We start from the raw sequence: 23,519 nt of genomic DNA on the forward strand, positions 1-23,519 counted from the left end.
GCTGAGTTCCCTGGTGTTGGCTTGGCTGTGGGCAGGCTGGTTGCAGAGCTGACAGGAGCGCCGGAGCCAGTGAATGTGCGTGCAAGGTGGAGATCTGTGCTTCAGCCCTGGGATTTACCCTCCAGTCCTGCCTCATGTGCTTCTCCCCTCCCAGCAAGGCACATGGCTGTATTTTTTTTTCTCTTCTTCCTTGCGTTTTCTTCCGTTTTCTCTCTATCTCTCCCTTTCTTTCCCCCTCTCTCTCTTTCTCCTTTTTTTTTTTTTTTTTTTTTGTTTTTCTTCCAGAAAATCAAAGCGAGGAAGGGGGAAGGGTCAAAAGAGAAAGCGCAAGAAAGGCCGGTACAAACCACTCAGCTTGTACGTTTGTGTCCTCTGCTTGTAGACTCTCTTCCCTCCCTCTCCCCAAACCAATCTGCCTGCTTGCTGCTCGCTCAAATCTCACCCTCCCCTCCCAGTCACTGGTGGGCTGCAGATCCTGCAGGGCAGCGCTGCTGGTGGCACTGCTCTGGCACTAAGGCTATCTCAGGGAAGGTGGCTTTAGCTTGCTTGGCTCTCTAATCATCAGTGGTGACCATTGTCCCAAGGCACAAGAGTGTGGTGGGTGGACAAGTACCCTGCACCTCTTCACACCTTCCGGTTGCAATTCTGTCATCTGCTTTCCACCACTTGTCTTGTGTCCTCACTGCTGTGATGACTGGTGGCAGGCAGGCTGGCATCTGCCATGCATGTGTGTGTGTGAGTGTGCGTGTGCACATGTGCGTGTGTGTCTGGTGGAGTCACAGGTAGAGAGGAGAGGTGGGACAGTGGGAAGCCAGAGAAGTGGTGCTGGGGAGCTGCGGGGGCCTCTCTGTCTTTTTTTTTTTCTCTTTCTTTCTGCTGGATTTGGTGGCTTGTCTCTCCCTGTCTCTTTTGCTCTGCCTCTCTCATGGTGGTTCACAAAATTCTGCATTGTAAATTCACGGCCCCTCCATAGGAGACTCCTAGGTGGCGAGGTTGGGATGGGGCTTACAGAAAGGAGGGCAGTGCTGGCTGCAGGGGTCAGCATGTGATACTGGAGCCCAGCTGCTTTCCAGGGGAGGAGAGACCCTGTGTATTTAACTCGTTTAGCCGCTGGCCTCTTTCTACTCGAATAGTCCACTTCAGAGAACTCCTTTCACTGATGTGTCAATAGCTGGCTGGGACCTCTCACCTTCCCATCCTTGCTTTCCCCTTCTTCCTCCCTCTGGCCTGAGCCAATGGATCCAATGCAGCATTTGTGAATACTGTGCAGAAAGCCTGTTTTCTTTCTCTGCGCTAATGCAAGGGGTTGCTGTCCTGGGGCTGTTGAGGTGCTGCTGGAAAATCCATCAGCCCACGGCACTCCAGTTGGCAGCATGGGGGCTGCGGGAGGGGGCAAGGGGATTGCTTTGATGTTCAGGGTGTTGCATGTGTATTTTCTTTCTGCTGAAGCGCTGTAGCTTAGACATCTTTCCTTTTGCCTTTTTGCAGTCACTGTGAGCCTTGCTCAGAGAGGAGAAAGCACTTGTTTGTACAAGATCCCCAGACCTGTAAATGTTCCTGCAAATTCACAGACTCACGTTGCAAGTCGAGGCAGCTTGAGTTAAACGAGCGCACTTGCAGGTTTGTGTCCTGAAGGATGAAACACACAAAGAGAAAGAGAGAGAAAGAGAAAGAGGGGGGGAGCTTGCTTCCTGCTGATTTCTGGCATCAGTGCTATTTGATTACTTGTTTTCTCTGTCCTATGTGGGCCAGAGAGCAGAGGGGCTGACTGGGGTGAGGACAGAGTTTCCCTGTGTCAGAGGGCAGATGTTTGTTTCAGGTGTGCTCTCAGGACTTGGATGGGGATGGCTCCCAGAGACAGGGCCTTTGTATCTCAGGTATTCTTTACCTTAGAATAGGGTAATGGAGTTCATGTTGCTGAGGTAGGCAGGGGAGGGTCTATCCCTCTGTACCTTACCTGTACGCAACTCCGAGCATACTGTTGGACAAAGGCAAATCCTTAACTGACTTGGATTTGACCACTCCTGTCTTCCAGGCCCTTTTTCTGTGGCTTGTAGATGCTTTGCTGTGTGCAGAATGAGGAAAGCCATTACGAGCCTCCCTCAAGGCTGACCCTACATTCTCCTTTGACTCTTTGTTCTTCTAAAGGCCAGGGAGAGCACCCAGTGTTTTTGTACAGTGCTCACAGTTCCCTGTCCATGTCCTGTTCAGAGTTGTAGTTTGAGAGGCTGCACTCAGGACTGTGAATGGAATACAGCAGGTTTAAGTCTGACCCTGGGTGAAGGCCAGGGTGCCTTTTTCAGATATGAGGTGGGAGACATAAAGGCACTGTGGGGTTAGTGTTAGTTCAGAGATCCATGCTGTGCATGTGTCATCTGAGTGCTGTCACACACCATCTGTGGCACAGACACATAAAGAAACTGATTTCCTGATTCTCACCTGAGCACTTTGGTGAACTCAGAGGGGTGTCTTGACTCGCACCAAGCTACATGTGCACCTCTGGTGTGGGATCATCCTACCTGTATAGAGGGAGATATAGAAATAGGGTTGCTAATGAGCACTTGGCTGTGACTCTGATCTTGGATCCCTTTCACAGAGATCTGGGAGATTGTTCCTGTTTCTGCAGTATTGCAGTGGCAGCAGCTCAAGGGGATATTACAAGGGAGAGAGATCCAGGGTCCTCTGTGGCTCTATCTTGAAAACAGGAGACATCCATTGGCTAGGTGGCTAAGGCTGTTACAAGTAGCAAGTGCTTCCTTTGGGTGTGAAAATACTGTGTGTCCAAGCCAGAGAGGCATTGGCACTGCCAGCATGGTGGAAACTGCTCTGTATACAGAGAATTTTTCTGAGGTGCTGGGGTACTTTCAGTGGGAAAGTAATTGATGGAGGGGTCAGAATAGAGCAACTTCCAGAGTTAAACTTCACCCAGCAAGCGAAGCCCCTGAAGTCTGAGACCAGACTTAATGTTGGCCTATTCCCCCCTGCTCCTTTTCCCAAAGTCCAGAGTAACCGATAATTACCCCACAGAGTTTGAAGGGTGAGACACAGTAATAAATACAATGAAAAAGAAAACAAATACCCCAAAGAAGTCATGGTGGCAGAAGGGGTTTGCTAGTTTCTCTTACTAGTCCCTCTCTGTGATGGAGTAGTTGGCATTAAGGAAGGTTTCCAGAGGCGATGTCTTGGCCAGAAAAATGGGAAGGAGTCATAGGAGTGGTTAGCTTATCAGTTTCCAGATAAAACACTGGTTAAGCTGAAGTTTCTCTTGCTCTTTCTTGTAGAATTAGTATTGGGACCTACAGGGGAGGATAAATTCTCATTTCTCCTGCTGCTTCTTCAGGCCACTGCTGTTCTCTGGTGCTAACCCCCACTCACAGCAGCTAGTGGAATGAAAAGCACTTACTTTTCACCTTCTTGCCTGCATGGGGCCTTGTTGTCTGCACTGCTTCCAACCCAAATAAGAGGCTAGGTGGAGAGCCGAGGGTGTGTCTCTGCATGCATTGCTTAGCCTTGTTTTTCTGTGTTTGTGTGTATTTGTGTGTATGGTGTGCAAAGATGCAAACAAGACACTCAGCTTATCTGTGAGGAAGCCACTGATTCTGCTCCAAAATTCTGTTTGAGTATCCCCCCTGCTCTGTCCAGGTGAGCCTGGGGGAATAGAATTTATTGACTTGTTTGTGGGGTCGAGATTCTCAGCTGATTTGCCCCATCTGCACAGCACTTCACCCCACCAGTGACGTCATGCCATGTCTTAACACCATGTGCTCTTAAACACATTAGCCACCACCCTTCCTTCCCTTCCCTGCCCTAGCTGCACCCCCATCACAAACATTAACCCCTGTTCTCTTTTTTTCCTTCCTTCTCCTCTTTGACAGATGTGAAAAACCAAGACGGTGAGCAGCGGAAAAGAAGGGGAAACAGCCCTGTTTCTGGAGCCTGATTTCTCGCCTGGACAGAATAAAACAAAACAAAACACTAATCCAAATGAACCCTAAAAATGAAGGATCGGTAGAGCACAGCACTTTCAGTACGGACGATGGACTCCGGAAGGAACATTCCCCAAGGCACCCGCCGCACAGAATTCACCTTTGGGTTTTGAACTGTTTTATTTTATTTTTCTTTTTATGCTGCTAAATAACAGAGCCAGGAAGACTTATAGGGGTGTATTTGATGGGTTTTCCCATGCATACATATATATGTGTGTATACATGCATATACATATATATATATGTATATATATTTTAACCACATCTATATATACATATATGTATATCTTAACCACACACACACACACATATATATATAATATATATATATATATATATATATATACTGATTATTTTTTTTAACATTGCTAATGTTATTGGTGTCTTCACTGGATAATACTCGACTGCTGTGGACACAAGCGGGCTACTTGGGGCATAAGAAACAAGCTAAGACTGGACTTGAGTAGAAGCGCTGGGTGTAAACTTCTTAACTCTAACTGACTTGTGCGGCCTCCGCTGTTTCTCTGTAGAGTGTGCTGTACCACAAACCACCTTCTCCTTGCCTGGGACAGGGAGGAGAGGTGATGGAGAGGATGGGCAGGGAGTTCCAAAGAGCGGCATCCTAGGGTGCAATGGGTCAAAGGCCAAGGATATGGCCATCTCCGTGATCAAGGATTTCTCCTCCCCTCTCTTCCCCCAACCTTCGCCCTTACTCGTCTCATAACCTGCCTGCCTTGCTGGGACATGGGATGTCAGTGTACATTTTGCGTTGACTTTATTCGCTGTAGAACCTTTGCCAGAGAGACATGCTGGCTTCTCTTAAGGATTGTGGGCAGCTGATGCGCACTGACTTTCTGTTCAAGGAATTATCACAGGAGTCTAGATTTCCCGCCCTTGGTGGCTGCAGAAGGACACAAGGTCTACAGTGTGCTGAAGCAAGAATGGGGACCGGTGCATAGCCACACAGTTGTTCAGCACTGTCTGCTTTCTTCATGCACAGAGCTGCCACTCAAGAGCATCCAAGATGCTTATGGAACATTTCTGGAAAGGGATATTAATCAGAAGTATATACACAGTAGTGGGGGTGTGTGTGTATGTATGTGAATGTATGCATTTGTGTGTATGTATGTATGTATGTGTTTTTCTCTCTTTTTTATATATATATATTTATTTTTATACATATATATATATAAAAAATAATATATATGTATGCCAAGATTGAAGGGGGGAAAAAAGAAAGCAACTTTTGCTGCCTTCAGTTTGCGTGCCCAGTGTGAATGGCCCTTAAGAACATCTAAATTTTTTTTTTTTAATGATTTACTGTAAATATCAGGCCCCTTTTCCATGTCTTGGGCTGGGGAATCAAATGTGAAGACAGCTGGAGTCCCTTAGCTGTGTCATGAGGTTCTTGGCTATGTGTGTATCTGCAGTGTAGGCTGTGGTGTACGTGAAACCCACCTTACACACGCGCGCACACACACACACACCCCTGAAAGTGTGTTTGTACATCTATGTGGATATATATAATCTAGTTCTGTGATTAAAATTATTATTAATAATAATAATCATCAAAAAGGTACTCGGTCTGTGTCAGAATGCTGCCAAACATCATCTGCAATTGAATTTTCAACGCCTGATAATGTACAAGACGGAAAGCTTCCAAAAAGACAAGACAGTCTAAAAACAGACTCACAACAAGTGACTACTAACCACTAGGATCTCCCCATCCGACTGATGGCTTTCAGAAGGAGAGAAAACACACGGGTGGGTGCTTGCATCTGCAATGTAGAATACTCATGCTGCATCGTGTGCAAGACAGAGGCTTCCGATCGGGGGAGGGAAGAGAAAGTGTTTTATATACTTATTTAATATCCCTTTTTAAATTAGAAATTAAACAGATAATTTAATTAAAGAGTAGGGATTTTTCAGTATTCTTTGTTAATATTTAATTTCAACTATTTATAAGCCGTACCTCCTTTTTTTTTCTTTATTTTTTCTTTTTTTTTTTTTTTTTTTTTTTTTTTTTTTTTTTTTTTTTTTTTTTTTTTTTGTACTGGTTGTGTATAAATTTAACCTTCCTGTTGTCCCATCCCGTCTCTCCCCAATTGTTGGCAGAGTCAGTAGCATGTTATGGGCAGTTATTTAATTAATTTCTCTAACACCTACCCCTACACATTCCTATTGAGACAACGGTTAGATATACATCTACATACTATATATATATTTGGCTATGTGTTTGTATATATATATATGTTTATGTATATGTGTGATTCGGATTAAATAGACACTACAATTTTTTTATATATGTAAAAAGAAGAAACAGGAAAAAATAGAAAATTCTACATCTTGAATCTCTCTCCTTTTTAATTTTAATATTTGTTATCATTTTATTTATTGGTGCTACTGTTTATCTGTAATAATTGCGGGGAAAAAAGATATTAACACTACATATTGTGTCTAGTGAATTTTTTCAAGATATTCCTTAGTACATATTTATTTTTAAACAAAGAAATTACAGATATATCTTAAAACAACAACGACGACGACAAACAAACTTTTTTTTGTATTAAAGAATTTAATTCTGACCTTGATTTCCTTTGCCTTCTCCTTCTGCCTTGCATCCTGGTTTTCTTCCATTGTGTAACAGTTTCTCCAGCATTGCCTCTGGAGGCAACAGGGCATCAGCAACCTACCAGTTGGACTCTTGGATTTGGGCCCAGAGCTTCCAAAAGCATCTAGGTACCTAAAACCCATTGAAATGAATGGGAGGTAGGCACCAGAATCCTTGTGTGGAGCTCAGCCTGAGTTCCCGGCTTGGTGAGAAGAGGGTGGTGTGATGGGCAGGACCAAGGGGGCCGGACTCCTGGGTTCCTTCCCAGCCTGATGCTGAGCAGTGTGGTGATGGTCCCAACCCTGCCTCTCTCTTGTCAGGAGCCAAGTCCCATGAGCTGGGTACTGTACAAGCATGAGTAGATGCAATCCTGGTGGAATTTACAATCCAAGGTGAAAGTAATGCTGTGAGCCTGCCCTTTCTGGTGATGGACTTGGTGTTTGCAGTTGGATCTGTGTGTGTGTAACTCGCTGTCAGTGATGGCTCAGCCAGACCTTGCCATCCTGGATTACTTTGGAAAAAAAAACTTTTGCTCTGACAATGCTCATCACTTCATGAGGGATCTTGATACCATTGCATATTTTGTGATATCCTTTGGGGTCTAGGAGGAAAATCTTTGGCAGTGGTGTAATTTCCTTGTTATCCATGGAGATGAATGTGTCATGTGTCAGTCATCTGTCCACACTGGAAAGGAGCACGCAGGATGTTTCCTGGATGTCTGGGAGGCAGCTCACTTAGGGTAATACTGACCACTGAGTTCATGGCTGCATCATTCCTGCTCTTGCAAAGGTAAAGAATCTGGCTTCTATTTAGGATGGACTCAAGTAGCTTAACAGTCACCGCCTCAGCAGAGGGCAGAGCAGAGGAAAGAAGACGAGTACCTGAGGACATCTTGTATTCAGTAACATCTTGTGGACTGCAGGAGTGAGGTGAGAACGTGAGCTGTCTGGATGTTTCTGCATGAGGAACCCAAAAGGACTTGCTTCCCCTGTATATTCACCACTGGCTTTTGTTCTGTGTGGATCTATGGGCTCTTTGGCTTGTGGCTGTTCAAGGTGATGAAGACAGCAAGCCTATCTTCAGGAGACCTGCTCTGCCTGTTTGTGACCTGGGAAATGTTTACAAGTCATCAAATTGGAAAAAACTGAAACCCTCAGGTAAGTGCTTCTCCCCTGGGCTGAGCTGGAAGTGAAATTTCAGCATGAAGGGACCCAGGTCTCCTGTATGGATGAGTCAGCATGTTCCTGTCAGTCACAACACATCAAACCCTCATCAGCACATCAAACCCAACACATCAAATTCCGTCCCACCAATGGCAAGCTGGGCTGGCTACTCCTGGCCCCTCTCTTTTCCTTCCTCTAAGGGCCCAGAAGAAGTAGGATATCTGCAGAGCAAGGTGATCTGGTAGCAACCTACTTCATGAGACTGGCTGGATGGCATATTTCAGATGGGACAGCTCATAGAATTTGCGTGGATGCAGCAGAGCCAAGGTATCTGCCTCAAACAACTGCAGCAAGACCCTGCCCAAGCCAGCTCTGACGGGGGTTACCTGGGTCCCTGGAAGCAGTCCAGCTCTTCTTTATTCTCCAGGGTGGGTGTAACTGGGCTGTCATCTCTTGTGAGGAATGTGATCATAGTTTGGTGTTGGAAATGATCTCAGGCTGGTTGGAGAGGCTGTACATGATTGAGAACCCTGCCTTTGGAGAGGCTGGGAGATGGGAGAGCAGTTGCCCTTCACCCTACCCAGAGTTCGCACCTGGCTTGCCTGTGCTGTGGCCCAAGGTGAGGCAGGGACACATGGAGGGAGGCCAGGTTTTCAGGCTGGCACTGATCTCGTCATACAGCCTTTCACCGTGTGCATGAGAACTTTCCCTGAAAGGCTTCTGGTCACGTCCACGTTTGGTTGCTGGCTAATTAAAATGCTATCTTCAGGCAGCCAGCTGATGCTTTCCTCGTGCCTGCTGCATTTATTCTGTGTGATTCAGAGAGCGGAGGCACCGTGAAAGGCAGAAAAGGGTGCCCTGGGCAGACACAACAGAAAATCCCACTGGCAATGGAATAAAGAGTGCTTTTTGGTTGGAAGCCCTGTCTGTCTCTCCCTTTTGGCACCTGCTAGCTGGTTTAACCCCTTGTTGCTGATGTCTTGCACTGCTCATCAGGTCTGTAAGTCAGCCAGGCTCTGCCTGGGCTCCACCACCACCTACAGTGTCTGTGTTAGAAATGCTTATAAATCTCCTGTCATTCAGCATGGTCCCACAAAGAACTTTGGAAGCTCAAAGGAAATTAATTTCATAGGACATGTCCTCCACTGTCGGCCCATGGGACCTTTGGTAGTGAGAGATGGGTATTTTTATAGTAGTTCATGTGGTAAGTGAGCAGGCAGTCTCTCTGTGCTTGGGATGGCTAAAATTCAAGGCTAATCCAGATCATCCAGCACAAGGTCTGCACCGTGCTTGCTCCCAGCTCCCCCATTTGGGGCCAGGCCAATGTGGCCCCAGTGGCACTGTGCCACCCCACAAGCAGCTGCTGGCCCTTGCTGTGCCCCACAGCACCTGACACCCTGCACGATGGGGTGGGTGAGCTGCTGGCCATCCCAGAGCAACCAGGCACTTGTGCCTGGACCTCCAGGCAAGTACCCCATATCTTGTAAGAGGTGGTGAGTTGTGGATAAGAGCAGGGAGGCGATATCCCCTGCACAGCAGTGAAGGAGGGTGCGAAAGGGATGCATAGAGTGCCTGACCACAGCTGTGAGGAAGGCTTGCCCTTTTGTGTGGGGAGGTGAAAGGACCCCAGGGGCTTTGCATCATGAAGGGAAGAAGGGTCAGGTTCCCCTTCAAATGTCAGAGGTTTGCTGGCTGCCTACCTCAGGACACTATCTCCAGAGATGCAACTCACTGTCTGTGTGAGGTGATTACACACATATAAAGGGAAGCAGGCTTGCTGGGCAAGTGCCACCTGTTTACCTGCCCAAGGCTGGTTTCCCAAGGCCCAAAAAAGCCTTTCCATAAGGATTTCTTTAAACTTGTTGCCTTCATACATCCAGGTGAGCAATGCTGCCCATCCACAACTGAGAGACATCAGGAGATATCTGCAATTCTGGACTATACCTGTACATTGTAACATGAGGCTAATCTTGCTGGTTCATGCTCTATATTTTTACCTCTCTTTTTCAGATGCCCCAAACACTTCTTTGGGAATGAAAAAAAAAGCCCCATCTCTCCCTAGCCTGCGTGTTCCCAAGCATCTCTTTAGGCATCGGGGTTGCCCACTGCAGCTAGCTGCCATAGGGTTCTCTGTGTGTTTAGCACCCACATGCCTCTGCTGCCCAGCCCACCACATTGCCCATCTCCTGGCCAAGCCTGGTGCATGCAGCAGGGGGAAAGCATCCTGCAAGCTGGATGCCAGCACAGGAGGGCTTTACTTCGAGGCTTGCTTTGACACCTCCTTTGTCAGCAATTCTGAGAGTTGTTGGTGCGCTCCATGCTTGGAGAGTGTTGCATGGTGGGACGCAGGCTAGGGAGGGTATCTGGCTCTGCTCAGCCCCCTGCCAGGACTGGTGATGAGTGTCAATTCCTGTTGAACATTCCCTACAGAGGGTCATATAATCCCAAAACAATCTGGGATGCAGGTCAGGATGCCTTGCTCTCAACCTGTGTGGTAGTTTTGAGTTGGAAAGCTTTGGCCCCAGATGGCATTATCTCTGAATCTTGGTCATATGTCTGTGATGAAGGAATGGTATGATTGATGCAAGCCCTTGAGCCCTTGCAACCCTTTCCAGTGGGAGCATTATCTAAGGAGAGATAAAAAGGGGGAGAGGCAGCACAAGACGAGCAAAATTATCAGCTTATGCAAGTAATTCAGTTCCATCACCTGTTCAGAGATTTTAAGGCCAGAGCCCTTCACCTTCATTTGCCCATAATTCCTTCCTGAGCTATGGTGCACATTTTGGAAAGGTGTCCAAACTGCCATCTCACTGCCTGGCCTTCCTGTCCTTCTCACCTACAGAGAACCTACTGGCACTGGATCCACCCTGTGCCACAAACATATGGATACCAGGGAGTATATTCTTCTATCATTGGCATCTTCTCCAGAAGCAAGACTCCCACCAGCATCTCTCCCTGCCCTTTCTTCTGTCCTCAGTTCTGACACCATGAGAGCAGAAGCAAAAGCCTCAGTAGAGATTTATTCATTCCTCTCAAAGAAACCCTTCACCTGGTTACTCAGACACCTGTGCAGATACTAACTCCTGGAAATGCAACTTCCTGTTCATCATCTCTACTTTTTTTTCTTCACTGCTCCAATTTGTCCATTCTCCCTCCAAGTCCCCTTCCTTATGTTGGGAAGCGTGCTGAAAGGCTCAAGTCTTCTTTTTTGCACTGAAAGGACCTCACATCTGGGAGAAGCAGCCTGAAGACTCCTGAGCAGATTATGTTTGTTCCAAAGTGTTGCTCCTGGGGATAAGAAGCTAACTCCTACTTACTTTGATTTATCTCACTACGAGTAGTGTGGTGAATGGGGGTCAACGGCACAGGATATGATTGTTTCCAGTCTTCATAGGCATAATAAATTATGAGTCATTGGATCATCCTGAGTTATTCAATGACTAATCTGACGCTGGTCTTGAGGCTGAGGGCCAATTTTCTGTTGCAGTATTGGCTACCCAGAGCTCTTGTGTTGTGGATGTGCAGTGTAAACCTAGTCAATACACAGCACCTGGGAGAACTGGCTGAGCTGCCGGAGGAGGTGCTGATGAGTCAGGGAGTGGCACTGCCCTCTGCACCAATGCCCCACTGGGGTGGCTGGATGTACAGTGCAAGTGGTTGTGACTTTTGTGAGTCACTTTGTGGGACTGAGTGTGATCCACACCCTTGCTGAATTGTTGGAACCAGTCACGGACTCAGAGACATCCCAGGAGGAACCATTTGTGGGTTTAGATTGTCTTGTGGTGAGCCAAGTGCTGCTGTCCTGAACAGCCTAACCTGTTGCACTGCCTGGACTCTGTCCTTATCTTTACCTTCTCTTTTCTCTAACTTAATTTCACTCTTAAGTTTGCAAATGTGTCAGCAGGTGTGTGTTGTTATTGGACATGAAATGAGTACACAGAAGTTTGGTAAGTTTAAAAGAGAAAAATAGTTTTATTTAAACATCTGGTATTTATAAAACTCTAAAGGTGACTGTGGATTGGAGGATGGAATTACTATTTCTCTAACTCTACTGGTCTAAAGATTAATTAATAATTTCTCTTCACCCACAGATAAATATGTAAACTATTTTATTTATACATGAAATTGCGTGGGAACTCTGACTCTTAAATATGTAAACATTATCAGAAGGCTAAAAAAGTTTTATGAGAACTTTAAAAATTTTAAAACAACTATAAAAGAAAACTTAACACTTTTAAAAATCAGGGCAACAGGTGTGTTCCCTTTCTCTCTAATGTAGACCCTCATATGCTTGTGGAGTCTGATTATGTCTCCTCTGGAGTATTTTCTTGGCCAGTGACGTAAAATGGATCTTTAAATCCCATGGTGTCAGCTCATTGAGCTCTGCTCTCTATCATTCCTCTTTCTTATATCCCAACACCTTTTATATACAAAAATAATACTCCTTTCCCTTCAAAAGTTGTCTACTGCTGAACATGCTCAAAGGTGAATCACTCCAAAAACATAGAAGAGACAGCCGGCTCTGAACATATCCCCTTATGTCTCTCTCTAGATGCATCACTCCATGGTTGCTCTTTCTCAACCTCTTCTGGCAGTTCTGCTTTCCAGGGTGTCCCCTCCCTGCAAAGCAGCTTTGCCCCAGATACATTAGCTTATCTTTTCCCAAGTTAAATCTCATTTTGTTTCCTGCTCATTTCTAATCTCTCTAAATCCTTTTGGAGGATTTCTCAGTTTGCTCTGGAATTTGCAATCACTTCTTCTGGAGGTGCCAGCTTGGGGATTTCATGGGAGAACCTTCTCCTTGGTGCTGCTGAGTCAGGAGGGTGCTGTGGCTGCCAGTGCTGGGGTGGTGGTGGTGGTGCCCACGGAGTGGATGCAGTGCGGTCCTGCACGTAGCTATGCTCAATCTTCTGGTGAGCTGTGTTTCTGCCTCGCCATCAGATAGGGATTGCCTAGCACAGCTGAAGGAACCGTGGGAGTCAGTGAGTCCTGGTTTGTAGAACAGAGCAGAGGTGTGGGAAGAGAGGGAGCTGAGTTCAGTTCCCAACTGGATCACTAATACCTCACTTTCCCTCCCTTGCCTTGATTCCTCCATGCATAAGACAAATCCCATCCTCCCTTTTTGGATCCTTGACAGACACCAAATGCCATTTACTAATTCTTATTTTATTTCCAGTTAGTAAAAGGCTTCCCATCTTGCTGAAATTGTTAGGGTTCTCTGTATACCTTCTCCCATACCAGGTAAGTCATTGGCCCCTCACCACACAGTCCCAGTGGCAGTCACATCTCCCTGCTCCTCTCAGTCATTAGAGAGAGAACCTCAACAGGTATTTGGGTGCCAACAGCATCTCCTTCCATCTGATATAAATACCAGGAAGGAGACAAGAGCAAACAAGATAGGGGGATGGGGAGAGGGGGAACAACAAGGCACAGCTCAGGAGGGGTTTTGTTGGCTGGGAGAGGTAGGACATAGTGCAAAGGCAATGAGAATGGAAGGTGAGAGATGCCCTGTGAGCTGAGGTGGGAGGATGAGGAGGAGTAGGCTGGCTGTGTCTCAGGAGTGGGGTGGGGCAGGTCTGAGATTATCTAGCAGCTCCAGGTGCAGGGAACCCTCCCAGTTATGAAACCTCCTGCACTCCCATGGGCACATTTCTCACTGGTTTGAATTGGTTTGAGTGCTGGAAAACTCATGGTGAGGGTTTGCAGAAGGGCCTGAGCTTCCATCCTCCCCAGCACCTCCCCAGCACCTGATGCACCTTCCCTGGTCAGGCCCTTGGCATCCCCCTGCTACAGAGAGCCCTGCTGCAGACAGGGTGGGTTGTGAGGTCCTGTGGCTATTGACCATGCAGATGAAGAGGCACCTGCTAGAGCCCAAGATGGCCAACGCTGAGAAACTTGTACTACTTACACCAGCACAAAACCAGTGTGGTGTGAAAAACTACCTCCTTTTAGCCAAACCAAAAAGATTTTGGTCTTTCATTCTCCTGAAGATATGAAATCCAATATGACCCAAGTATACAAAAAAGCTCAGAAGGCAAATGTGCCCAGATTGCATTAGTTTTCAAAGTGCTGTAAGGTTTAGCTGGGCAAGTGGTTTGGCAGCAATGACTTTCCTTCCTAGCCTTGAAACCTGCCAGTGAGTCCCCTCAGGCATGCTTCAGACTCTGCTTTTCAGGCTCTTGCCATATCCCTTTACATCCAGGTTCCACCCTATTTTTAATCCACTCCCCATCTTCTGGTGTTGTCAATCTCAGACCTTTCCTAAACCCGCAAGAAAGCTGTATATGCATCCTTGTCTTGCTGTGGATATTTTACAGTTTCTCACTCAGTTTTAAGTCACTTGAGCTCTATTTGCCTCTTGGGCTGTAAATACACACAAACCCCAGACATCCAATCAGGGGTATCCAAAGCAACTGCTAAATATTTTTTTCCAGAGGAGACCTTCAAGAAACGATGGTGAACAGGTAAAGTTCTAGCTGTTCTGTGCCAGGGTATTCACCTTCACCAGGGTATTCACATCTGGGGGCCATTTCAGAGAGCTGTTACACTGCTTCACACCAAAGTATCTTTACATCCCCTTCAGGCACCCCAGACATCCCAATACCATGAGCCAAACACATTAGCTCCTCATCCCAGTGTCCTGGGATCACTCAGAACCAACCAGAGTGCTGGCACCCTGCAGCTTCCTCACTGGAGGCTCTGCTCCAAGCAGCAAGTTTTCACTTTTTCTTTAATCACATCACCAAGTTTTAATGCCCAGCCAGAACTTTGACCCTTTTCCAGGGATTAGCTGTTATCCTTAAGAGCTTTCTGCAGCAAGCCTTATAAAAGAACTCCAGCTTTGGAGAATGTAGGCAAATCATGTCCATTGGGTTAATTTTCTTTATTAGCTGACTACCTCATTTTTCTATCCACAGCTCTGAGATATTGTCTCCTTGCTCCAGAAGGGCTGTTCCCATCAGTTCACAGGAAGTTCACTGCTAGGATTCTTGCTAGCACCAAGCCACTCTTAGCAAGAAGGGGAGATCTTGGCTTTGGTGAAATTAAGGGAAAAATGCTATGTTCCCTTATCAGGCTGTTTCGCACCCCACCCCAGCACAATTAGGCAGCGATGGAGGGCTGCCAGACAGATCCTGTAAAGAGGCAAAATGTTTTAAATAGGGGCTGTAGAGGCAGCTGAGGTTAAGCAGAAGTAGCAAAATCCATTTGGCTGATTAGCAAGTTTCTTCATGAAAAGAAATGTGGGCATCTGTGTGTCTTTCCTTGTATCTCTACCATAGCCTATTTAAAGTATAATTCTGTTTACTGAGCAGGATTGCAGTAAGGCATAAAGGGGAAATTCTGTTCGGGTTCTTGGCTGTTATTTTTCAGTTGTGTGCAAGGTACACAGATGCAGGAAAACCGGGAGCACAGTGTGCTTTGCTCTAAATAATTAGAGGCAGGATTCACAGGTATATTCTGGCTGCTTTCAGCCTTTCCCGTGACAGAAAGCAGCTGCACACCCAGCATTAGCTCTGCTAATAGGCTGTGTCACAAGACACAGCATCACCATGTCTCACAAAGCAACTGCATTGTCCACCCTAAGCTTATTGTGTGAAATATCACGGGAACACCACCAAATCGTGTTCCACAGACCATTCCAGACTAAACATCCATGGCCCAGCTCCCTGATCCAGACTAAGGGTCCTTGAGGGAGGAGAGAACACACCTTGCTTTTGCTGAGCTGAGAGCACAAGAGGTCTGTGCGCTTGATCTGTATCTCCACGCAGACCTGCCTGTGTGAACAGATGCTAATGCATCCAGGGACTCCTCATTTTCTCCTTCAGATGATAAGTGTGTGAACATGCTAGTGGCAAAAATCTTTTCTGTGGATACCTGTGAACTAGATCCTTGGCTCTTTCAGTCCAAGCAGCCTGGAGGACAACAGGAAACAGTGGATCCTTTGAGTCTGGGGTGCTGGCTAGCACTGGATGACTGGTCTCTAACTCACTGAGGGTGAGAGGGTGTGAGTAAAGATGGAAGGCAGTGTAAGGATGGGAAACCTGCTTGGAGGATACTACAGAAAATGAAAGGCGTTTTGGATAGGATCTTGTAGCCAAGACAAGCCAAAGCTGTAGCATCTATGCAAGATTCTTTTTGCTAAACCCTTTGTCGTTGTGTAAAAGATACTCACTAAAATTATGGTGTTCTGCATTACAGGTGATTCTGTTCCTTGATATTCTGCCAGAGCTGGGAGTCTTGGGTTGTCTTCCCAGTTCTATCCCTTGTTTCCTAATTAGTGTGGTGTCAATCACTTCCCTGGTCTGTGCCTCAGTTTCCTCAGCTATTAGTGGTGATAACAGTACAGCGATGATAACAGTATTGAGCTGCCCTGAGGCCTGATCGATAAGTGAATTAACAGTGAGGAGTTAAAGAAGAATTAATTGGTGGCCTCTCTTGAGTGCTCAGAGATTCCTCAATAGCAGGCAGTGAGTGGCCAGCAGAAGTTTTGTGTGCTGTGCAATGCTTACATCGCAGCCCGTCCCTGGGCCTTTGCTCTTCGCTGCCTGATTCCAAAGAAAGTCACGCTTTGATTAGGACAAGGGCTCATCAGTCACGTAATGTTAATTCCAGGTGTGCAGCAGGCTGTGTGGGCAGGGTGGATCAGTTTCCCAGCTGCAACTTGTCTTCCCTTGAAGGAATATATAATGAGATAATCCAGGGCTAACATTCCCTGGGAGACCTCTGCATGTTGCCTGTGATGACAAAGAGAAAGGAAAAAAATTAGGAGAAACATAGGGATGTTGCTTGTAGCACACTCGTGCTGTAGTGTTTTAACCATAAACTGGTAAAAATTAGGAAGCACAGCTCTAGGAGGGAAGCCTGAGAGTGGGAAGCATCACATAAAGTCTGCTGGGACGGTAAGATCAAAAACTGGAAAGAAATGTCTGCTGAAAAGTGAATTTGGCCTCCAGCTCCAGAGTATGAATTGTAAGTCTGGGAAATGACAACAGCTTATTAGGTTTCAATTTTTTTCAGTCTCTGAACTCTTGCCCCTCTTTCAGGACTGTTTCAGAGCTTTTCAGTGAAGTTGGGCATGTAGGTCTTTGCAGAACACCTGGCAAAGTGTCCTACTCCATTGATTCTTCTGGATCACTAAGTGGTCATGAAATCTGTGGAGGTCTCTGGAACACAAGCAGTAGATCACACTGGTGGATCATTTCTTGTCTCTACACCTCAATTTCCTTTCCTGTGAAACAAGGATGTTAAAAACCAGTGTCCTCCTAAACAGCAGCTTGGTGCCTAGAGCCTGGCAGGGACTATAGGGCAGGAGTCAGGAGCAGGGATAGAGCAGGGGGTGCACATATAGGTCTGAGAGAGGGCCCAGGAGACCAAGGCTCTTCACAGGTAGGGAATGGTGCCTCAAACGCAGCTGAACGCAGGTGTTGGGAAGAAGGCTGGTGCTCAGCACTGGAGTCTGCTCTGCACCCATTTGCACAAGTTGCACTGGGTGTTAACTGACCCTGAAGTGGTCACTCTGGGGTCCCCCAGCGCATGGGGGCTGTCCTGTGTCTCAGGCCAGGTTGCTGTGCCTGTAACCCGCTCCTCTGCACTCACAGCAGGTCCTCGAGGCAGCCAGGCCCCCTCTCCCCATGGGTTCTGCCTGCAGAGATGGAGCCTCTCTCCCCTGAGAACGGAGCAATGTGGCAATGCTCTCAGACCTTGGCTTGTAACAGCAGTAACCTCCGAGCTGCTGACTGTTGCTCAGCAATAAACACCACTTGTGCTATTAATAAACACTATCTGTCAGCCTTGGTATTTTTAATGCCGGGACACTGTGCCCTGGCATGTGGAGCCACTCGGAGACTGAAGGCCGGATTCAGAGATGAACCCAAACTGCTGCGAGGCTCTCCATTGTGCAGCCCTGCAGCCCATGCCTCTGATCTCCTTGGTGTGTTAGACAGGATCCAAGTTCTGCTCCACAAGGGATTTCCCCTCCTGCCCTTTGCAATCCCAGAGCACTGGCACTCACAGAAGGCTCTACCCACTGTCATAGGCTGGGATAGATCTAACAGGATCTCTGGACCCGTGTGAGTCAGTGAAAATACTTCAGCTTTTTTCCCGTGATGATGTGCCAGTACATTCAGCTGAATCAGCAAGGGAATGCTGTCTACTCACACTGTGTCTTTGGACTCACAGTCCTGCTATAGGAGGTTTCACGCACCAGACCTTGAGAAGTGCTGCCCAGTGCATAGAGGTTGTCAAGAGATCGACTGATGGGATTGGTGCCTCTGAATGATGCACGTGGATACTGCCTGCCACATGAGAACTCTCCACCAGTAGCCTGGAAAAAAAAAAATAGGAAGGAAAAGGAAAATGTAGCGTTTATGGGGGCTGATCATGTTGTACTGAAGCTCCTGGCTGCTTCCAGGTGGCTGCAGCGTGAGCCATCCCTGCACCAGGCTGGTGTGTTCTCTGCTGGGGTTAGTCTGTACCCAGGCTGCGCTGAAGGGCATTGCTGTGAGGCTGCGGGGGGGCTGCATGGCTGACAGTCCGATGCAGCAGGAAAGAGCTGCTTTCACCTTCAGCCTCGCTGTTTGGCCCTGACAGCGGAGCTGGGGTGGCGGGTGTGTGGCAGAGATCGGGGGCAGGGAGGGGCGCAGGTGATACCAGAGGGGAGCAGGGCGGCCCCGGTGCTGCTGCTGCTGCTGCTGGTGTAGACCGCTGGATCTGAGGCTGGCTGGGACTGCACCCCAGGGCTGCTTCGCCCTTTGCCGCCGCTAGAGCAGCCGTGGAGGGTTTTGGAGGGGCGGTGGGAGAGGAATAGCCGAACAAACAGTGAGCTGGCCGAGCAAACAGCGGCCAACGTGAAACAATTGGGTCCCGTTCTGCTAAAGCTCAGCAAATACTGCGTAATACCTGCTGCTGGCAGTGGTGCTTGCCCTAGTCATCAGGTAGAGTATCAGAGGGCAGATACAGAAAACCTGGGGAGGCGGGAGAAGTTGTGCAAGAGAAAGATCTGGCCAGCATGACTCAAAGCTCATTAGCAGCGGCACACCTACGAGAAGCCCATTAAACCTGAAAGGAAGAAGCTCAAGTACCTTATTTCTTCCCTTTGTTGTAAATAATCTCTTTTATCACACGCACATCTTAGTGTCTGCAGAGACGGTCGCAGGGAGAGGAGCACTGTGTATTATATATAATCCCCTCCCAGCTCTGCCTGGACCCATCTCTCCTGCCCCACGGCCCTTACCAGCCCCAGACTGACGGGCTTTTGGTGTGATCCAAGAACCATTTCTCAGCCACTGCCGTGGACTCTGCCTTCTTTAGGCCATCCACCCTGATGTCTGCAACCTCTTACAAAGGCTGAAGTAGCCGAAGGAGGGCACTGCCCTTGCACTGTGAACCATCCTGCACTGGGCTGACAGTGCCCATGGCACAAGTTGAGAGATGCCTTCAGCTTTTAGGTTCAAGCTGGGCTCTCCGAACACCATCCACCTGCACCTTGCCCTCGCCTGCTGGTTGGTTTCTTGGAAATACAGTTGAAGAAAGCATTGAATGAGGGAGGGAGGAGACTTCTATATGTCTAGGTATAAATATCCTGACCTGGGGGATGTGTGCAGAGTGGTAGCATGAGCAGAAACTGTCTGCAGTACACCTGACAGTGGTGTGCCTTGCTGGTACATCACTGGCAAAATGGCTTCGTTTTTCTGCTCCTATTAAAGGCAACAAAACATAGGTTTACACTGAAGTGCTTAGTATACAGCTCTAGGACTGGCTGTGGAGCAAAACTCCCTTAAGTCACTTCTCCATTAGTATTTTACAGGGAGATAGCTAAGCCCAGCCATCCCTTGCATATGTCTGCCTTGCATTCCAGTGGGGGGGATTGCATTTTGGTAAACACACCCTGATGAGCTTGGGTTTTAATCTGAGTTTTAAGCTAGTTTTCTGTCTCACAGCATGGATCCCAGTAGCGGCATGTCACTGAGATGTCTGGACTGCACACCCCTCTTAGACCAAGCTTGGCTGTCTGCTGCTGCTGCCCATACTCTCCCATTAGTCTCCATCTAGTTTAAAGATAAAGGGATGTCTTCTCAAGCCATTCCCATTATTTTGGACTGCTCTTTTGTCACTTTATCTCACTGTCAAACTCTCATTGCATCCTTTACTCCAAATCCATCCAAGTGTTCCCCTTCTGCCCTGCTGCTCCTCATATGTCTGAGCTTTTGGGCTGGCTGGTCTGGACTAAGGTGGGCAGCCCTCTTGCAGTTTTGAAGAAGGGACTTCACTGCAAAGGCAGAGGCTCTGGAAGGTGTGCTGTGTGCTGCAGTGGGGACGGGCCATCCCAGCCCTCTGAGCCATGAGTAGCTTTGCTGTTCTAGACTGTTATCTGCTGCAAAGGAGACAGAGAAGACCCCTCCAAAAGGCTTGCACTTTGAGAGTGGGAAAGGGACACAGGGAGGAAGGATGGGGCAGGATGGACTCTCAGAAATACCATCTTAGGCCCACTGTCTTTTATCTGATTCAGATTAAGCATCTTTCTGCTTTTCTCTTTCTGCTGTTGACACACAGAAGAGTGATACCCCCACAGGGGAGGGTTCGGATGTGCTCCAAATTATGTCAGTTTTGATTTATTAGTGTTTAATATCATGTTGCTTACTGTTGCCATTTCATGGAGTTAGCTCAGTTTGGGAAAGACTGCTATCCTTTGGACAGGACAGATGGTCTGAAAATTAATTTTTTCCCTTGCCTAACTAAATATCCAAGGCAGACTGTTCTGTCATCAGAGCTTTGCTTAGGCAAGATCTTTCCTTGGCAGAAGTGGTGGGGGAAAAAGGGGGGATAAGGGAGCAAGCGAGAGGGGGATGTGTGTGCTCTACCACAGCTGAGGTTTCTCAGTTTGTCTCCTTGTTTCCCCTCCACAGAACCTCCTTCCACTCTTGCCAGCTTCCCAGTGGTTTAATTCAGGGTTACATCTGGGATGGGGCCAGTGCCAGACATTGCAGGGAAAAGGGGCAGAAAATGCAGCTGCAGGTAATTACAAAACAACCTGCTCAGATACGTCATTTTGTCCCTGTCAGTCAGGGCTGGCTTGTATTTTGGAGGAAGAGGGCTTAGATCTCTTACATTTCTGTTCTATTTCATGTAGCTCTGGATGTTCTTTTTTATCCATTGAAACATCTGATCCTTTCGTGCTTCCTGCAAAACTCTTGGCCTCCCTGATGACAATGATTTCCATCTGTGCTCTCACTCAGATAATTTCCAGGCCCCTTTTGGTGAGCATGTGGATTCACAGGGATCTGGGCTCCTGTTTTGTGAATGAGCTCAAGGGAAGACTGCTCGAGCTCTTGCTGCATCTCAAGCTCCACAAAGCTCGGCTCCCTGTCCTGCAGTCAGTCTGGTCGGTGTAGATGGATCTCCATCAGGGTAGCTGTGTTCTCTTGCACTTCTTGCCAGGGTGACGAGCCAAACTGGTGAACTGTTCAGAGCAGGGAGAAGAAGACTTCAGGCAGAAAGAGAGGAAGGCTCCCAGAACCACATGCTCAAAGCTAGCCCTAGTTTCCACCTTAGCCAGAACCCTACCTGACACACACTTTACTTCTCCAGTGTCTACCAGGAAGAGAAAGAACGCTGCATTTGTTGCCACTACCACTTTTAGTATGCAGCTCTCAAGCACATAGACTTATATCATCTCAAAATGCTTGCTTATTTTGTTTGGCATGAATTCTAGAGGACATAACTGTGGGTTTCCGAATATTTAAGGCAAATGTGTTATTTATAAGCAATGTCGGAAACATCCTGAGCATGTGGATTTTAGTGAGAAGAGTCTGGGTTTGGTATGTCCACACACCTCAGGTTTGCCATTCTGCAATGTTGTTTGTGGTGATTGCATTTGAGGTTAGCAGTGTCTGTAGTGGTGCTAGACTCATGACATTCTCTTCTCAATATCTTCAATCCACTGGCAAACAGAAATGAAATTATCAGGGAAGTAGTGAAGGACCGAGTGAGACCCTGCTTTTGAATCCCTTGCAGTGCCCCTGTTTAAACTCCCAGCAGCTGTCACACCCCTGTTCCCTACTCTCCTTTGGCCCACAGCAGTTTCATCTGAGAGATGAGAGCCCTCACCATTTTCGTCTGAGATGGTGACCACAATCCTTGGCATAACACCCCAAGCTGGAAACTACATCCCCAGGAAGGGGCAGGATGCAGAGAACTGAGCCTGCTCCTCTGTGTACTTCTCTCTACACCTATCCCTCGTGGTGTTTAAACAAGGCTCATCTCCATACTGGTTACCACAGCATGCATCTTCAGCAGCCTTTCCTCCAGGATACACAATCCCTACAGCACAACTCCCTAACAATTAGCCAAGAGCCAGAGCAGCTCCTGTGGCCCATGTTTTCCTTCTGCAGGAGCAATTAGGCTGCTCGAGACTGTCTTCAGTAGGTTGATGTTATCTCTGCCCTGACGCAGGCGAGCAGCCCTAAGCCCTTGTGGTAACTATGCCAGGGTCACAGAATCACAGAATATGCTGAGTTGGAAGGGGCCCACAAGGATCATTGAGTCCAACTCCTGGCCCTGCACAGGAGTATTAAATTTCTCCAGTCTGCCTGTGTTCCTCTACCTGCAAGATAGGTTGAGCTTCAGAAGTCTTCCAGCTATCTCCAGCCAGCAGGCAAAGATTTTCCCTTAGCAGCACCATAGATCAAGAAAGCCTTTCTGCTTTGTGCTTAAGTCAAGCCTGCAAGGCTTTTTGGAGATGTATCCTGCACTGCCTGCAAAAGCCACGCTTTTCCTGGTATGTTGAGAGTAGGGAGCTGCTCTGGCTGGCTCTGTCGAGGAGACCCTTTGCTTTCCAACCAAACCACAAAAGGTCTGATGTTTTGCTGCCTGCTAATTGAGACAAGATAAATTTGCATTAGGGATGACTGTTCCTTCTGACACTGTCATATCCAGAGGGTCTGCTCTGCTCGGGTGCTAATTGTTTCTAGGAGCACTCTGTGTCACAGCCTAAGGAGAAACGATCTCTACCCTGGAGAGCTTTTACCTAATTAGACAAGACAGATAGGCAGGGAGACAGAAAGAAGGAAGTGGCAAAAGCCTTGCCCAGGGCCACGTGTTGGGTGAGTCGTGGCAGTGGGATGTACACCCAGGTCTCGTGATATTTGCACTGTGGATACACATTATGTCTATCACAGGGATCAGGCACAGCATGGTACTGGAGTCATCCCAGGGTCCAGGTGGACCACCCTTCCCCTGCACCCACGGCCTGCATGAGAGTACTTCCCTCTCCTGGCAAAACTCCAGCTTGGCAGGGAAAGCCTGGCTTGGCTGGGAGCATGGGTGGAAGGACAAGGAGGTAAGCCCTGGCCAGCCAGCAGCCCTCAAGAGCAGATGGAGGATTTGGAACATTGTCTGCAATGGGTGGTGACATCCGGGCAGATGTCACCACCCAGGGCTGGAGCCCAGGGCTCGAAGGTGGTGTGGCTGACGCTGGTGATAAACACACAGCCACCAGAGTGATGCGATGAGTCTTTCCCATGTATTGGTGGTGGATCCCCTTCTCAGAGCAATCACTGCACTGATCACTGAGCCTTGGGTCACCTCTCTGACGCTGTGGTGTCTGATGCTGCATCAGTCACCAGAGAGACAAGACCAGAGTCAGGCTCCACACATGTGGCTGGTTCCGTTGGACTCTGTCCCCAGCTAATGTGGAATTTGTCATGGGTCAAAGAGGCTGGATTGGCACCAAAACTGTTCCTTTGATACCTGCCTTGCCTT

The 23,519-nt window shown here is 47.7% G+C and overlaps 1 protein-coding gene across 4 annotated transcripts in view; it reads left to right on the forward strand.

Moving 5' to 3' along the window:
* Positions 1–6,577, forward strand: part of VEGFA (vascular endothelial growth factor A) — a 30,546-nt gene extending 23,969 nt beyond the window's left edge. Inside the window, exons 6-8 of one of the 4 annotated variants that reach the window (XM_053937944.1) lie at positions 286–357; positions 1,489–1,620; positions 3,876–6,577. In XM_053937944.1, the coding sequence (XP_053793919.1) occupies positions 286–357; positions 1,489–1,620; positions 3,876–3,897 (226 nt within the window). In that variant the 3' untranslated portion in view covers positions 3,898–6,577. The remainder of the gene's footprint in view (positions 1–285; positions 358–1,488; positions 1,621–3,875) is intronic. The other 3 variants (XM_053937946.1, XM_053937945.1, XM_053937947.1) reach the window with 3 other exon arrangements.
* Positions 6,578–23,519: the final 16,942 nt, after the last annotated feature.

This window comes from Vidua chalybeata, chromosome 3, assembly GCF_026979565.1.
Source record: "Vidua chalybeata isolate OUT-0048 chromosome 3, bVidCha1 merged haplotype, whole genome shotgun sequence".
Lineage (NCBI taxonomy): Eukaryota > Metazoa > Chordata > Aves > Passeriformes > Viduidae > Vidua > Vidua chalybeata.